The sequence below is a fragment of the Coregonus clupeaformis genome, unplaced genomic scaffold (genome assembly GCF_020615455.1).
Source record: "Coregonus clupeaformis isolate EN_2021a unplaced genomic scaffold, ASM2061545v1 scaf0079, whole genome shotgun sequence".
NCBI lineage: Eukaryota > Metazoa > Chordata > Actinopteri > Salmoniformes > Salmonidae > Coregonus > Coregonus clupeaformis.
In genome coordinates, this window is record NW_025533534.1 from 319,841 (window position 1) to 336,607 (window position 16,767).

Below are 16,767 nucleotides of genomic sequence, written 5' to 3' on the forward strand. Positions count from 1 at the left end.
AATAGCTGTGCAGCAACGCTCCCCATTCAACCTGACAGAGCTTGAGAGGATCTGCAGAGACGAATGGGAGAAACTCCCCAAATACAGGTGTACCAAGCTTGTAGCGTCATACCCAAGAAGACTCGAGGCTGTAATCGCTGCCAAAGGTGCTTCAACAAAGTACCGAGTAAAGGGTCTGAATACTTATGTAAATGTCATAAAAACCTGTTTTTGCTTTGTCATTATGGGGTATTGTGCGTAGATTGATGAGGGGAAAAAACTATTTAATCAATTTTAGAATAAGGCTGTAACTTAACAAAATTTGGAAAAAGTGAAAGGGTCTGAATACTTTACGAATGTACTGTACACTGCAAGTTTTACATTTCCTGCATTGCAGGAAAGTTCTCCTGCAACAGGGTGATCAAATTAAGATCCGACATTGGTACAAAGTCTGCCTAAATAAAATCATCCAGGATGAGACAAAAAGGTCAGAAAACGTACTTCCATTGTGGTCCTCAGGTTGGACACCATGGCCGCATCGTCCCCTGTCTTCAGTAAACTGGCCGGGGCTGTGAAGCCACAGTCCTCTGCCCAGGGAGGGGGGAAGGGAGTGGGCAGGAGCCTCTTCGGAGGGGGTGCCCGGAGACCTAGCCCCCAGAGGAGTCAGTCGGACAGTGGGAGCGAGGGACAGCCGGAGGGGGGTGTAGGAGGGCAGACGGGTCTCAGTCCACACTCCACCCCGGACTCAGCCAGGAAGCTGTGTGGGCGGAGAGACTCACTGGGTTCTGGTGGATCTGAAGGGAGTGGAGGCAGTGGAAGTATTTTCAAGGTAGCGTCATAACTTTCCTTCCTCCTTGCTAAGGTTCCATCACCTGTATTGACTTTGATACATTACATTTGGTACACACGCATACACCACTAGGAGAAAGGAGAGTTTTTAGTGAGCACAGTATGCATGGGACTCTATGGCTTTTGTCATTTACCAATGGACCTTTTATTGTTTATTTGTCCCCCTAGATTCCCAGGATGAAGCACCCTAACCCGTTCTACCTGGGCACCCTGAAGAAGAGTCTGACAGAGAGAGAGACAGAGGAGATGTACCACACTATTAAGTGAGTGAAACAGGCCAGCAGTGTTAGAAGTTAGTTTATCCTTCCTTGTTGTAATAATGCTCTAACCCCCCATTCCATTCAATCTCATTCTATTCCATTCCATTATTTTCTATTCCATTCCATTCTCTCTCATTCTATTCCATCTCATTCCATTTTTTCTATTCCATTCTATTCCATTCATTTCTATTCCATCCATTCTATACTATTCTATCCCATTCCACTCTCTCTCTGTGCCGTGTTCCCAGGTTGACGTCTGGGGCAGAGAACACTCTGTTCCACTATGTGCTGATGGAGACAGTGCAGGGTATCTTCATAGCTCCTACACACAGGGAGCTGGCCCAGCTCAGCGGCTCCATCCACCCTCAGCTCATACGTAACTTCCACCACTGCTGCCTCTCCATACGGGCCGCCTTCCAGCAGAGTCTACCGCTCAGGGTGAGATACAACACACACACAGGCTTGTACATGCACATGCACGCACATACTCACAGACACACTCGTGCGCATGCTCTCACACACACAGACACACTCACGCTTTCTCTCTCTTTCACACACACAAACACAACACATCCTCATATGTAACAATGTGTCTGAGTTGTATACAAAATAGCCTCGCCGCGAACCAGGTTTCCCTAAAACGGGAAGCCTGGGGAAGTTCCATGGCAGAAATCAGCTAAAGAGGGGTCGGAACCCGGTGTAAATCAGTGATGCCTCATAACATGTCAAACCAATCAAATTAGTGCTGTAGGAGCAACATTTCTCTGTTATTTCGAGATGAGCTAAAGCTGCAGCAAGAGGAGAGAAATGGCTTACAATGCTGACCATATCAATATTTGGCTGTAAAGGCTAGCATGAGGAACAAGAAGTAGCTTGCCACAATGCGGTTTGTTTTGAGAAAAGTGAGCTAACCTTGTAAGCTACCTAGGTATAACTAACTAGCTAGCTACTAGCTAGTTAAATTTCTCTCACGATTATAAAGCCTACACATTTTTTATAAAAACAGCATATTATTGACCTAAAAGGTTAGCTGTGTTAGCCCAGTTGCTAGCTTATCCAGGGTCAGTGATACATAGAGCAACCATGTGCTGTCTATCTATGGGAACAACTGCAATCATTTTGCAAGTAACATTGCTAAAATGAATGAAATAAAATAAAATAAACCTCATAAAATGTTACCTGTAGGGGTCCTGGGTGGCGCAGCGGTCAAAAGCACTGCACCGCAGGCGATCCCAGGCTGTTTCACAACCGGCTGTGACCAGGAGCCACATAGGATGGCCCAGCGCCGTCCGGGGTAGGGGAGGATTTCGCCGTTGGGGCTTTTCTTGGTTCATTGTGCTCTAGCGACTCCTTGTGACAGGACCGGGCGCCTACAAGCTGACTTCGGTGTTTCCTCCGACACATTGGTGCAGTTGACATCCGGGTTAAGGGAGCAGTGTGATAAGAAGTAGGCGGCCAGGCCGGTCATGTTTCGGAGGACGCACGACTCGACCTTTGCCTCTCCCGAGCCCATTGAGGAGTTGCAGAGATAAGCCAAGGGACCTAATTTGTGGAGAAAACGGGGTAAAACAAATATACGCTTGTGGCCTGTTCAGGGCCTGGTTAGTACTGGGATGGGAGACCGCCTGGGAATACCAGGTGCCGTAAGCTAAAAATAAAAACATACCTGTAATGCTCATTCCTGTAATGGCCAACCTTGCTCCGCTGATCCCTGATCTACTGGGTGAGAAGACTTCTATTCGAGCCCATCAATAGAACACTTGATTATCAACTCATTAGATTTGATATGTTGAATCAGGTGTGTTATTGCTGGGCTGAAACAGAACCCTGCACACCCAGCAGACCTCCAGCAGGGTTGGCCTGCTCCAATTCTAATAGGTTTATACATTGTGTGTAATGTTTAACTGTATTTTTGTATACAACATTTGCTAATATGTAGGATATACCCTTAGTCTCTTGGGATATTCATTGGGACCTCTCTCTTCATCTGCAAACAGGCTTTCACAGCTTTCCATATCTGAGGACACAAAACATCACAAAGAAACAGGTTTCATTATACTCAAATTAGACAGCACTGACTGAATATTATGTTGCTATTATCTCTCTGTCCTCAAAGTTGTCCTCTCTAGGGACTGGAACTGGAGAATATTTTCATAATGTCCTCCCACAAAATTACCTTCCCTATCCAGTAGCCTTTACTGACAGCTGGAGCTGCAATTTCACCCATGGCTGTTATCTACAAATACATTTGGAGACTGTGTTTTTAATGTATAATAATTACATCAAGATAGCTAGCTAATAGGAAGTTAGCTAGTTGATGACATTTAATTAACTTAGCTAAACAGTGTGTAAAGTTAGCTAGCTAGCAGCTCAGTTAAGTTAGCCTACAAAGTGGCCTACTGTAGCCAGCTAGCTAGTGAATAATGCATTGTTTTTTAACATTTAAAACATGTATTTACTTACTTGAATAGGTTCTCCCATTGCCTCTGTTTTTTTGCTCCTTACAAAAACAAAATAATGGGCAGCCATAAATGGAGACAAGGAAAAAAGTAAGTTTGTTACCAGAGCGGTTTAGAACGTGCTAGGACGTTTGACTTTACCAGCGTAATCCACTCTCAATTTCAATATATTTAAATCGCAGACAGTGACGCACATAACACACAGCACCCCTTCTATGGGCGTGTGGGGGAGGGTTCTTGAAATGTAACATCCTATCAAAATCTTGCAGCTGGGCGCCAGCAAACCATTCAAACCGTTTTTGAAATACAACATTCTCCAAAACAAAGGTAGTGTGTTTATGTATAAAATCATAGACTTCTCTCTCTATATATGTGTGTTTATCTCTGTTAACAGGGCAGGCGGAGTGCAGACAGACCCCAGGGGACCCATGGGCTGGGCCCAGTGAAAGAACACGGGGTTCTGTTCCAATGTAAACCTGAGAACTGGATCGACCAGAGGAAGCCTGCTCCCACCATGACCTACTGGGTGATAGGGTATATGACAGTATAAAATACTAAATGGTACCGTTCTCTATGTAGTGCACTATTTAAAATGTGTGAAGAGTCAATACTGCTATCTCAAATGGCATCCTATTCTATATAGTGCACTACCAGTGCACACTGGGGCGCTCTGGTCATATGTAGAGTACAGCATATGGTGAATAGTGTACGTGAGAGAACAAAGTGTTTCTAGTCTGATCTTAAATGGCACCCTATTCCCTATGTAGTGCACAGTTTAGAGATCTAGCCAATGTACTATATGGGGAATAGGGTGCCATTTAAGACATAACATTTTAAATTTTTTAAATTTTAGTCATTTAGCAGACGCTCTTATCCAGAGCGACATAAAGTTAGTGAATGCATACATTTTCATACTGGCCCCCCGTGGGAAACAAACCCACAACCCTGGCGTTGCAAGCGCCATGCTCTACCAACTGAGCTACATAACCAACTGTGTCTGTGCTTAGCTTACATAGTGTGAGAGCCCACCCAATGCCACTGTATATGATTGAGTCTCCTATTAATTATGATATTTATTTAGCCTCTGTTGCTATACAGGGTCAGTGTTATGAGTTATGGCTTTGTGTGTGTTGGCAACATTATGAGTGATGTCTGTAATGAATGTAGGGTTTGTAGTGTAGGGATGGTGGTCTGTCCTTGTAGAACGGACTGATGGCACTTTGGGTCTGTCTCGGCTGTTGACTTTGGACATGCTCCTAGGTTTGAGAGGGCTGTGTGTGTGTGTGTGTGTGTGTGTGTGTGTGTGTGTGTGTGTGTGTGTGTGTGTGTGTGTGTGCGATTACAGCTGGCCCTCAGGGAGAGAGGTCTGTTGGAGTGGTACAGAAGGGAAGTAAAACTGTCTGGGTGGCAGAGTACAGAAGGGAAGTAAAACTGTCTGCGTGGCAGAGTACAGAAGGGAAGTAAAACTGTCTGGGTGGCAGAGTACAGAAGGGAAGTAAAACACTGGAGTTAACTTTGAGTGAGAGGCTTGGAGTAACAGGTCACCATGTAATAGCTGGGTTCTAGGTTTCAGTGGCAGTCAGACATACTGGGCAGAGAGATCTTCATTCATCAAGGTGGTGCTATATTGCCTACTCTCCTGACCTCTAGGGCTTTTTGTTAGATTTTTTAAATCACTCAGCAATTATATGTCCTGCCTACCTATGCTCCTCTACCTTGGGTCTGTCCCAATAATATCTCCTTCCTCCTGAAGTGTGCACTCGTTCACTATTCCCCACAAAATTAAAAGCTTTGGATTGGTGGAGGCATGGACTAGAGGGCGTTTCCATACACCAGTAATTTCCTTTAAAATCCATGAAGGGAAGTGAACAAGTGCACACTTCAGGAGAATGTAGATATTTTTAGGATGCCCCAGAAACCCACTCTGCTATTTTCCTCCTCTTTCTCACTTTGAAGCTCTGTGTTGTCTCTCTGTGTTCCAGCCGGATGCTTCTAGAACCCGTCCCTCAGGAATTCTATGTGTGTTTCCATGACTCCGTGGCAGAGGTTCCCGTGGAGATGGCCTTCCGCCTATCTTTCGGCCTGGCCTTGTGACGAGCCGTCTGCCAACAGTCTCTTAATGAACTCTGATAACACTACTACCTACAGACAGAGGTGCACAACCCTGGGTTCTGTTCATTAGCCACCAAACGGGAGAAAACTGATGGAAACAGGGAGGGGCTACCTAAACTCCAATAAGAACCGCTTGTTTATGTTTCACAAAATATTTTACTACGGTGCACCCTAATGAACACGACCCTGGCCTTCAAAGTTTCATAGTCGACCTCAACGCCTGCTTACTGTCTGTCTGAGATATTGCAGGAACTAAGACTCCCTCTTGTGCCTTGTTCCAGACAGACATTGATCACCTGACAGCAGATAAAAGGAAAGAACAAGGTTGTTCTCAGTTAGCCTTGGACCAGCTCCAGTGGAACAGCAGGGCACAACGCTGTGGAACATTCAGATAGAACTATATTAAATAGAACAAACATACCTCTCTGACATGTAGAATATTATTGTAAGGAATCACGTCAGCTCTATTCATGGAATTTCTCTCTGTAACGTCCCACTACACTTGCCTATTGAACAAAGCCCTGGGTTTACTGGATGCAACAATTTTGTGTCCGAAATGGCAACCTACTCCATATTAAGTGCACAGCTTTTGAATCTGGTCAAAAGTAGTGCACTATGTAAGAATGGTGTGCCATGAGTGTCGAAGGTAGGACAAGCCACTAAACTCAATAACACCTCGGAAAACAGGCTGGGTTTTATTTTTTATAAAGGGCAGATGTGACTGCAGGGAAAGCATTTTGCTGCTGTTCTGACCATAGAAATAGAATGTCATTCTAGTTCAGTGGTTCGTACTGACATTGCTTTTCGCTTAAAAGTGCTACACATAGGATTTTTATTTTTTGTTTGCATTGTAATTTCAGAAAATGTCCATAATATATCTGCAGTAATAGTGAAATGACAGTGTTTCACAGTACTATTTACCCGCCAGTGTTGTGATTGGCTGTGATATTTGCCTATTGATTTTGTCCGGCCGGAGCAGCATCTGTTGTCAAAGTGGGAAAGCGGTTCTGACTTTGGCTGTGTTATCTAGTGGAAATCGCTCTGTCATTTCCTGGTTGCAAGAATTCTACACTGTTCGCTCAATTTCAGTTAAAGTGAGAAAACAAGCACTGGATAGTGTAGGGAATCATTGTACAATCTAAATCGCTGTGAAATATCTTGCAATTCACTTAGCACTAGGCTGCATTCAAAACAAATCTCCCCCGCATTCCATTTCCCCGTAACATGGCAGAGACTAGTACTCAAACAGCTGTAAAAACAATATTTTCTCTTATTGAAAACATATTTCACAGCGATTTAGATGGTACAATGATTCCCTACACTATTCAACGCTTGTTTTCCCTCACATAATCATTCCACTATTACTGCAGATATATTATGGACATTTTCTGAAATTGCAATGCAAAACTCCTATGTGTAGCACCTTTAAGTGTGCCTGACCAAATAATGTGACTGTTCTTGCCTGCTATCCTCTCCATGTTGGCATGGCAACAGCCTTAAGTGGAGTTCTATTCCTATATGTTGTTGATTTGGGAGGAGGAGAGAAATGTTTGATCTTTTATTTAAGATGTACAGTATTTTGTATAGAAGTCAAATAATTTGTGATACAAATGCACCTTTGTGGCTGTTAATTAAAATAAAATAAACTTGTTTTGGTTTCCTGGGGTAATTTTCTCAATTGATCAAACAAACAAGAGTGTAACATGTTAAATGAACATGCCGCTGTGTTACACAGTGCTTTAAGGCTTCCAAAATGAATACAAAACCATTAACGATATATTTACACAAATGAAAGTCCTTCATGATCAACAGGCAAAAGAGCACTCTAATTTTAGGAAAAAGCTGATTTACTTCAGCAGATTCATTTCACAAAACAAGGGTGCCTTGTTAAATTCTTATACAAGCTACATCAAGTGGATTTCCACAAACAGAGGATCTAGAAATGAAATGCACACTGCCGGATGTGGCTGTAGCCTTCATCATTATGATGTGTGTTATCAGGGCTAAATTGTCTGTCTGACTGATGCATTGATTTGAACAACGCTCATCTCTTTTGTAAGAACACATAATTATGTCATTAGTTCGCCACCAGAAATGCAGAGGAATGACCCATTTCTGGACATGTCACAAAAAAACAACACCTTTTTATAATTCTGCTAAATAAAAAAGATCCACCTTGTCCTTTAGCCCTAGAGTCTGTACGGCCAGCAAGCCTAAACCTTCCAAAGCGGTGAAGTTCAAGTGGCGCTCTCCACAACAAGGACCAGATTCTTCCTGTAGCACTCCAGACTACAGAGAGGGATCCCCGTCTTGGAGCACGAGTACCTCTTCAGATTACTGCACCCGTTTACCCCGCACCCTACCGGTGCCGGTGGAGGGGGGCACAGGGGAGCAGGGGTGGGGGCTAGCAGCCCCTTGGGAAAGGAAATCCCCATTCCCTGGGCCGAGTCGCAGTAGCGGACCATGGGACACTGGGCCTGCTTGGACTTGCGTTCCCTCATGCTCTTGATCTTGGCCTTGGAGGTCTTGGTGAGCCTCTCGATGGTCTGGTTCTTGTTCTCCTCTGCCTTCTTGGCAGCCTGCAGGCGCCTCTTGCGGGCGCGCTCCTCCCTCTTCTGCATCATCTCGGCGGTCATCTCCTTCTCCTTGTAGCCCATGGGCAGCTCCAGGAGAGGCTGGTTCTGCTGCTTGTGCAGGAGGGCTTTCTGTAAGGCATAAGCACACACACAAACACATAGTCAAGTACAGTAGGATGTAGACCTAAAGCTTTACATAAATCTATAGGGTTAGGGCATTTCTGTAATCTTCCAAGTTTTTAACCAATAGCAATTTCTCAGATCATATCGTAACCTTAAATCACATTTTCGAGAAAAACTCAGAACTCTACTTTACATAATGTCAGACTAGCCTAGGCCTGGAGCCCTGCTCGGTCTGTCTGTCCGGACCCTGTTACCTGTCTGGCTGTGAGCAGGGACTCATCGATCTCCTTCTTCAGCTCTCCGTTGTCGTCCAGCTCGCCTTTCTCCAGGGCGTCCAGCCACTTCTCCTCCTCGTCCACCGGCCCCCCCAGTCCCCCTAGGGAGTCAGAGTCCATGTCTGGCAGAGGAGACGGGTCCAGGTTACTGTCCTCATCTAGAGACAAGGAACAGAAAGAAAAGTGCATGGTCAAGATATTAGAAAGACATGGCTACGATCCATGAAATCCACAAATTTCACATTAACCATTTGCATCGTGTACTTATTATTACAGAAGTGCATAAGGTTTAATTCCAATATTTTATACAGTGCCTTCAGAAACTATTCACACCCATTGACTTATTCCACATTTTGTTGTGTTAGACTGAATTTAAAATCGATTACATTTTAGATTTTGTGTCACTGGCCTACACACAATACCCCATAACGTCAAAGTGGGGTTATGTTTTTCGAAATTGTTACAAATTAATAAAAAATGAAAAGCTGAAATGTATTCAGTCAATAAGTATTCAACCCCTTTGTTAAAGCAAGCCTAAATAAGTTCAGGAGTAAAAATGTGCTTAACAAGTATCATAATAAGTTGCATGGACTCACTGTGTGCAATAATAGTGTTTAACATGATTTTTGAATGACTACCTCATCTCTGTACCCCACACATACAATTATCTGTAAGGTCCCTCAGTCGAGCAGTGAATTTCAAACAGATTCAACCACAAAGAACAGGGAGATTTTCCAATGCCTCGCAAAGAAGAAGGGCACCTATTGGTAGATGGGTAAAAATAAATAAAAGCAGATATTGAATATCCCTTTGAGCATGGTGAAGTTATTAATTACACATTGGATGGTGTATCAACACACCCAGTCAATACAAAGATACAGGTGTCCTTCCTAACTCAGTTGCCGGAGAGGAAGGAAACCGCTCAGTGATTTCACCATGAGGCCAATGGTGACTTTAAAACAGTTACAGAGTTGAATGGCTCTGATAGGAGAAAACTGAGGCTGGATCAACAACATTGTAGTTACTCCACAATACTAACCTAATTGACAGAGTGAAAAGAAGGAAGCCTGTACAGAATAAAAAATATTCCAAAACATGCATCCTGTTTGCAACAAAGTAATACTGCAAAAAATGTGGCAAAGCAATGAACTTTTTGTCCTGAATGCAAAGTATTATGCTTGGGGCAAATCCAATACAACAAATTACAGAGTACCACTCTCCATATTTTCGAGCATAGTGGTGGCTGCATCATGTTATAGATATGCTTGTAATCTCTAAGGACTGGGGAGATTTTCAGGATTAAAAAATAAATGGAATGGAGCTAAGCACAGGCAAAATCTGGGAGATGAATTCACCTTTCAGCAGGACAATAACCTAAAACACAAGGCCAAATCTACACTGGAGTTGCTTACCAAGAAGACAGTGAATGTTCCTGAGTGGTCGAGTTACAGTTTTGACTTAAATCTGCTTGAAAATCTATTGGCAAGACTTGAAAATGGTTGTCTAGCAATGATCAACAACCAATTTGACAGAGCTTGAAGAATTTAGAAAATAATAAAGGGCAAATATTGTGCAATCCAGGTGTGCAAAACTCTTAAGAGACTTGCCCAGAAAGACTCACAGCTGTAATCGCTGACAAAGGTGTTTCTAACATGATTTGACTCAGGGGTGTGAATACTTATGTAAATTAGATATTTCTGTATTTCAATAAATTTGCTAACATTTCTAAAAACATGTTTTCACTTTGTCATTATTGGGTAGATGGGTGAGAAATAAATATATTTAATGAATTTTGATTTCAGGCTGTATCACAACAAAATGTGGAATAAGTCAAGGGGTATGAATAATTTCTAAAGGCACTGTAAATAGTAAATCAATCACATTAAGCAGGAAATGACTTTTATATTGAATATGATTGGACATGATGAGATTAAGAGACAGACCTTGGCACTCACCAAGCCAGGCCCGGTACTGCTCGAGTGGGACGCCCTCAGAAGGCTCCTCATCGTCATCATCATCCGAGTCGTCATCATCGTCCACGATCATCAGAGGAGACGGGGAGCGGGCTACACCAGGGATCACACTGAATGTTGGCACACTGGTTCATTAAAAAAAGGAGAGATAACGAGAACCTATGAGGTTCGAATATCAGGTCACGTGAACGCTGGACCTATATTTTGTATCAGATGTCTCAATCAATGTTGAAGTCAATAGGAACTGTTTAGGGCCAGGGTGAGTTTCTCCAAAATATAAAGATCATCTTTAGCACTAAGATCATCTTAAAACCATTGGTAGGCAATGGGCGAACCATGATCTTAATGCTAAAGATGATCTTTATGTTTTTGGAGAAACTTACCCCTGTTAAGCTCAGTGGTCTCATCCTGTGTCACTCTTAAAGTAGAAGCCAGCGAGGTCTCACCTTTTGGTTCCCAGTGTTTGGCCTCCCAGTTTGATCTTGAGTCGGAGCTGCGTGGGGGGCTTTAGTCGGAGTTGCGTGGGGGGCTTGAGTCGGAGTTGCGTGGGGGGCTTGACCAGGATGCCAGAGGATGACTCCAGGGCCTCGGAGTAGGAGTTGTGCCCGTCGTCACGGTGATGCTTCTTCTTGTGCTTTTTGTGCTTCTTGTGTTTCCTCCTATGGAGGCTGTGTAACCCCAGGTGGTCTCCATCACCTGTAGTCACAGATAACCAATAGAGATGTAGACAAAATAGAGACAAAGAGAAATCAGACCTATTTAGAAGTGTATATAGTGTTGTTCACAGGAGGTTGGTGGCACCTTAATTGGGGAGGACGGGCTGGAGGTAATGGCTGGAGCGTGTTTGATTCCATTCCATTCATTCCGTTCCAGCCATTATTATGAGCCGTCCTCCCCTCAGCAGCCTCCACTGGTGTTGTTATGGGCTCCGTTTGTAGAGCATGGCGCTTGCAACACCAAGGATCGTGGGTTTGATTTCTGCTGGGGCCACCCATCAGAACATTGTATGTATGGCTGTCATATATAGACACACCCTATGTGTTTGAATAAAATCAACTATATGTACTGAGCTTGTCTGATGCATTAAGCGCAGTGTTTGATTAAATAATTAAGACACACAAATGACTCAAGGGGGAGCCTAATGGCCACACTGTGTTAAAACATGTTTACAGCGAGTGCCTGTGTGACTGGCGCACGTTGTCTCTCTCTCCTCCCTGCTGCAGCGAACAGGCACCACAGCACAGCAAGTGTTTATAGCACTGTCCATGCTGTATCTGCAACATAATTACAGTCATTCAGTTTCTTACTTGTTTCTCTGACTGAAAAGTTATATTACCGAAATACCTCATTTGTTTAGGAAAAACATTCCCTATTCCCTCAACCCCTGCTCTCTTTACGTGAAACATGTAACCATCGCATGCACTTGACCAATAGGGCCTGACCTATAGCCCATCATAATCACATCAATAAATTGGTTATAACAAACTCCGACACTGTAACACGTGACAGCAAAATGGATGGGGAGGATGTGAAAAAGAAACTTGAAACAGGGGAATGTTTACTGGCTGCTCAGGAGGTAAAGGGGAAGTCAGATGTGTGGAAGACATTTGACTTAGTTGTGGAAACTACTGGAGATCAAGAAAAAGGAGGGTATATAGGAGCAAGCGCTGCATAAGTATTGTGTGCCAAACAGGTGCTTTCAGATTACAATATGATAATTTTTCTGACCATTTGGAACAGTATAAACAACACTAAATAAAGTATAAATGTACCATAGAGAGTGTTCTAATGGAGAAAGAAAAAATGACGCATTTATTACAGCAAAGACTAAAAACAGTTGCATGCATTCGTGAATTGCGGTTAATTTATTGTTTAGGCTGATTATCCAAAGCTCCCTTTGTTATTTCATTTTAAACTAAAATGCTTGATTGCATTTCACAGCATGAATGACTTGTATGTTGTGTGATGACATGAACGAATGAATGACTCATTGACTAATACAGTAGCTTATATATTGAAATATAAGCCTAAGTAAGTTACGGTATTAAGACTAAACAGGACGCGCTCTTAGGCCTACAGCTCGACCGTGGTTATACAAGGCTGCTATACTAAGCCTACTAATAATAATGACATTACTTATTATATAATGATGACCATAATAATAATTGTAATTTAAGAAGAAGAAGAAGGAGATGAAGAAAAGTGAGGGCATAGGAGCGAGAGCAGCGTGAATATTATGTGTGACAAACAGGTGCTGTTAGATTACAATATAATTTTTCTGCTTGTTTGGAACAGTGTAAACAACACTAAATCAATTATAAGTACTACCAGAGAGTCTGTTCTAACGTTTAAAAAAAAAAAAAAAAAAGACTTTATTACAGCATAGCAAATATTAAAAACAGCCGAATTCGTGAAATTGCTTTATCCAACATTTTGCGGTTGCACGAGGCTTGGTGCTCACGGAATCAGTAGGCTATTAAACAAACACTTAAACTGGCTAAAGATGCAGGATCTGTCTTATTTCTGTTGATATATATGGATGATTTATAAAGACAGGCACGTTTAACAGTTAGGCTATTGATTACAGACCTAATTAAGGTTTCCTCTCTCCTCAATTATCTTAGACAATTAAGGCAAGGGCTGTTTCCTTGTCTCCTCACTCTGCTGCTGCCTCCACAGCATTGTTCTCAACACAAATATGTACATAGGTCATATAGGGAAAGGTGCCAATTCAACAGTGCACTGAAGATGTAGTTTCAGAACCGCTGACAGCAACCGCGATCCATCGCGGGACAAAAGCGCATTTGTTATAAAATAATATTACATTTATTAGTGTTGCACCATTATTCTTACATAGTATGACCATTTACAATTTCAGTATTACATGTCTAAAAGGCTCTGCATGGTCAGTCCGACATCTGCAGTGGCCGTACAGCCCTCCGCAGAAGTCAGAGCATTCATACTTCTTGCGCTTTGCGGAGCAGAACTGTTGTGAAGTAAGTTGTCAAGGAAGTGAGTTTGTGTTTATACAGGACCTTCCGCCCCCACCTACTGTCAACCAATCATGTCAATGTGGAGCCTTCTGCATTATTACAAAATTAGAGGCGCATGGCGAAGCAGTATTGAGCTTGATTTGGCCTCTGCATGCCTCCAGAGGCTCCGCAATTGCATCACACCCTCCATAGAAAGCCTCTGACCACATTGCGGATCAAGCATATTTCGGATCAAGCATAAATTGGCTTTAAAAGGCACTGCATGGTCAATCTGACGTCTGCATTGGCCGTGCAGCATTTACTGTGATACGGCCTCTACAGAAGTCAGAGCATTCATACTTCTTGCGCTTTGCGGAGCAGACCTGTTGTGAAGTAAGTTGTCAAGGAAGTGAGTTTGTGTTTATACAGGACCTCCAGACCTCACCTACCATCAACCAATCATGTTAATGCCTAGCTATATGGAGCCCTCTGCATTGCTACAAAATTTGAGAGGCGCATGGCGACGCGGTATGGAGCTCAATTTGGCCTCTGCGTGCCCCCGGAGGCTCCGCAATTGCGTCACACCATCAATACAGCGCCTCCGACCACATTTTCGGATCAAGCTTAAACTGTCTCTTAGTGATGGACTGTGTCATCCCCATGGCCTCTGCAATGGATTAGTCCACTGAGACAGGCACTAATCAGACAGGTGTCTTGTGCACCATGGATTTTTTTCTCTCTTGACTGCTTGACTAAAGAAATCTCAGTCGACCAACAGCCTATAGACCAAACAATTGACCAGTCGACTAAGGGGGTCAGCCCTACTGCATGACTGTTAGTGGCTTTGGATAAAAGCGTCTGCTAAATGGCATATATTATTATAATAATGCCATGTATGACTCAATAATGGCTAATGGCTTCTTATGTCTAGTGAATATGATGGTGTCAAATCTTCAATTCACAAACAACCAACCAGGCATTTGTATCCAATTGATTACAGGTTAGACCAGTAACAGAGAGAGGGGGTGGGGACTAGAAGAAAAACAACCATACTTGCGTCATGGGAGCATAACATTAACAGTAAAAATAAAAACTCACCTAAAAGAAACCTTGGGTGGATCATGTCTTTCCTTTTCCCCATTTAAACGACTGTATGTCAGACAAAACAAGCAAAGGTGTTCTGCAAGTTTACATCCCAGCACGGTCGTTGGCCTTGATCTAGCTATATGCGGAAGAGTCGTGTTATCAAACGCATTAGCTGAAGCGATAGTTCCTCGACGCACGAGCAACCTTCTCGAGAGTTTTCACACGATTTGATAGCCTGGTAAATTGCAAATATTATACTTTGCTAACGAACGCCTTTGCAAGCACATTTGCTGTGACAAAACACAACTGACTAGCTAGCTAGCTGGAATGATTAGCTAGCTACTGTAACTAACATCCTTTAGATACATTAGTTGCTCACAAATCAATGATTCACGGTGCGGATGCAGCTGCTTTCCTTCGGTTAAGTTGCTAGTTATTTGTACAAACGGGACAGTAATGATTGAGTCATTATTTGAAAATACACAAGACAGAGAAATCAAAACAAATAGCTAGCTAGCTACGTGCAAGCAGCAAGGGAATCTTTTCCTCGCGGCTTTCAATACGATTATTTGCGTGTATTCGGGTACGCTGCTACCACCAACCGGTGCGGCGGTGGAAGTACTGTCTAGCCTTGACTGTTACATTGATCAGATTCATTAATAAATTATCGGATATCATTTGTTTCGATTTTATTATCAGGGATTCTTTTATTTTTTTAATCTTCATGCAGTTAGTTGATTTACATAGAATTACTTGTACAGTAATCTCAAAATGATATTATTATTATTCTGACCCCTGGGTAATGAAGTCCACACGCTCCAGTGGACAATTGCCAGTGAAAACGACCTTATCCAGTAGCCACAGTACGTGTAAGCGTAAAATACGCAAGGTCAGTCAAAAAACAAACGTGGTTGTAACGTTAATCGGTTGATGGTCTGCTCAAATGTATTCCTATGATACGATTTTTGTGCACTGTTTCAGTCTTAATCCGTGCATTATTGTTCTTTATTTTATTTATTTGTTATTGTTTTTTGGGGGGTTAGATCAGCTTTCATATTGCAGATAGATTGTGGCTTCCATCAATGTAATGGTCTGCATCATTTTCTATCGCCCATATTTTTTTGTAAATATATATAAAATATATATATATATTTTTATATATATTTTCCTTTATTATTTTCCTCTAACCCTACCATCCCTCCCCTAATTGGAGTAAACTAATGTACAACAACTCTTAGGCTTCTACTTCCAGCTTATTCATACTATATACATTTTACGGACACAGTATATTTTACATAGTTATCTTTTGTTTGTTTTTAGTCCCATCCTTCAGCTCCACTCAACCCCTCCCACCTATCTCTGAACACCATCCAGTTTTGATTTATATTTGCCATATCTTTTTCAGCTGTGCTGTGATGTTTCACAAAAGTTCTGAACCTTTCTATTTTCATAGATTCTACATGTAAATTAAAGATAAACATTTTGGCTAAGAGTTGTCTTATATTATTGATCGATTGACTATTACTTTTTAAATCACCAAGCAGTGCTATTTGCAGAGTTAGCTCCAAATAAATGTTGCAATTCTTCAGCCATTCTTGAACCTGCGACCAAAAACAAGCTACATATGGACAGTACCAAAACAAATGATCTAATGATTCTGTCTCTTCGCAGCAAATTCTGCAGAGCTGGGGTGGTTGTATTGGTTGCAATAATTTGGTATAATAATTTAAATTGAAAAACTCTAAGTTTTTAATCCAGCGTTGTTTTGTGTATCAGTTCATAAAACATGTGCCGTGGAATCGGTACATTGAAAATCTCTTCCCAACTATTTTGCAATCTATATGGCACAGCTCTCAATTTTTTGGTCCTTATATTAAACTTGTATACTTATCACAATTTTCTTTAGCCAATTTTGCTCTTTAATGCAGGGCCAACAAACAAGTTTCTTACTTTCTCCCACTTCTACTTGCCTCCTCCATTTTTGCTGTAATGCTGTAATTAGTTGGTTGTAATTTGAGTAGAGCAGACATTTCCATATATGTTTGTTAGCTGCATGTGAGACATAACACCACCATATTGGTTTTTTATCTATTAGTATATTTG

At 42.2% G+C, this 16,767-nt stretch overlaps 2 protein-coding genes across 5 annotated transcripts in view; one reads left to right on the forward strand and one right to left on the reverse strand.

Annotated features, from left to right (window-relative positions):
- The window catches only part of intu (inturned planar cell polarity protein), a 50,864-nt gene extending 43,555 nt beyond the window's left edge, over window positions 1–7,309 (forward strand). For both annotated transcript variants that reach the window (XM_045213104.1, XM_045213103.1), the window contains exons 13-17: window positions 499–808; window positions 997–1,091; window positions 1,337–1,526; window positions 3,942–4,081; window positions 5,530–7,309. In XM_045213104.1, coding sequence (XP_045069039.1) covers window positions 499–808; window positions 997–1,091; window positions 1,337–1,526; window positions 3,942–4,081; window positions 5,530–5,641 — 847 coding nt within the window. In that variant the 3' untranslated portion in view covers window positions 5,642–7,309. The remainder of the gene's footprint in view (window positions 1–498; window positions 809–996; window positions 1,092–1,336; window positions 1,527–3,941; window positions 4,082–5,529) is intronic.
- On the reverse strand, window positions 7,204–15,251 carry LOC123483318 (INO80 complex subunit B-like). Of its 3 annotated transcripts, none has more exons than XM_045213107.1 (5): window positions 14,677–15,251; window positions 11,053–11,302; window positions 10,577–10,716; window positions 8,613–8,791; window positions 7,204–8,364 (listed from the first exon to the last, which is right to left on the reverse strand). In XM_045213107.1, exons 1-5 carry the CDS (start codon window positions 14,717–14,719, stop codon window positions 7,897–7,899), a joined length of 1,080 nt encoding a protein of 359 aa, XP_045069042.1. In that variant the 5' UTR covers window positions 14,720–15,251; the 3' UTR covers window positions 7,204–7,896. The 3 variants fall into 3 exon arrangements, with proteins under 3 accessions (XP_045069042.1, XP_045069041.1, XP_045069040.1); XM_045213106.1 differs by having other exon boundaries at window positions 10,589–10,731; window positions 14,677–15,249; XM_045213105.1 differs by having other exon boundaries at window positions 10,577–10,731; window positions 14,677–15,249.
- Between the last annotated feature and the right edge of the window lie 1,516 nt (window positions 15,252–16,767).

What these genes read in the sequence shown, in the direction of transcription:
- LOC123483318 (XM_045213105.1), bottom strand. Translation starts at nt 14,719, where the DNA reads ATGGGGAAAAGGAAAGACATGATCCACCCAAGGTTTCTTTTAG. An exon ending in CAAACACTGGGAACCAAAAG is followed by an intron (nt 10,732 to 11,052) that starts GTGAGACCTCGC and finishes TTAATGAACCAG; the next exon opens with TGTGCCAACATTCAGTGTGA. An exon ending in CCCTGCTCACAGCCAGACAG is followed by an intron (nt 8,365 to 8,612) that starts GTAACAGGGTCC and finishes TATGCCTTACAG; the next exon opens with AAAGCCCTCCTGCACAAGCA.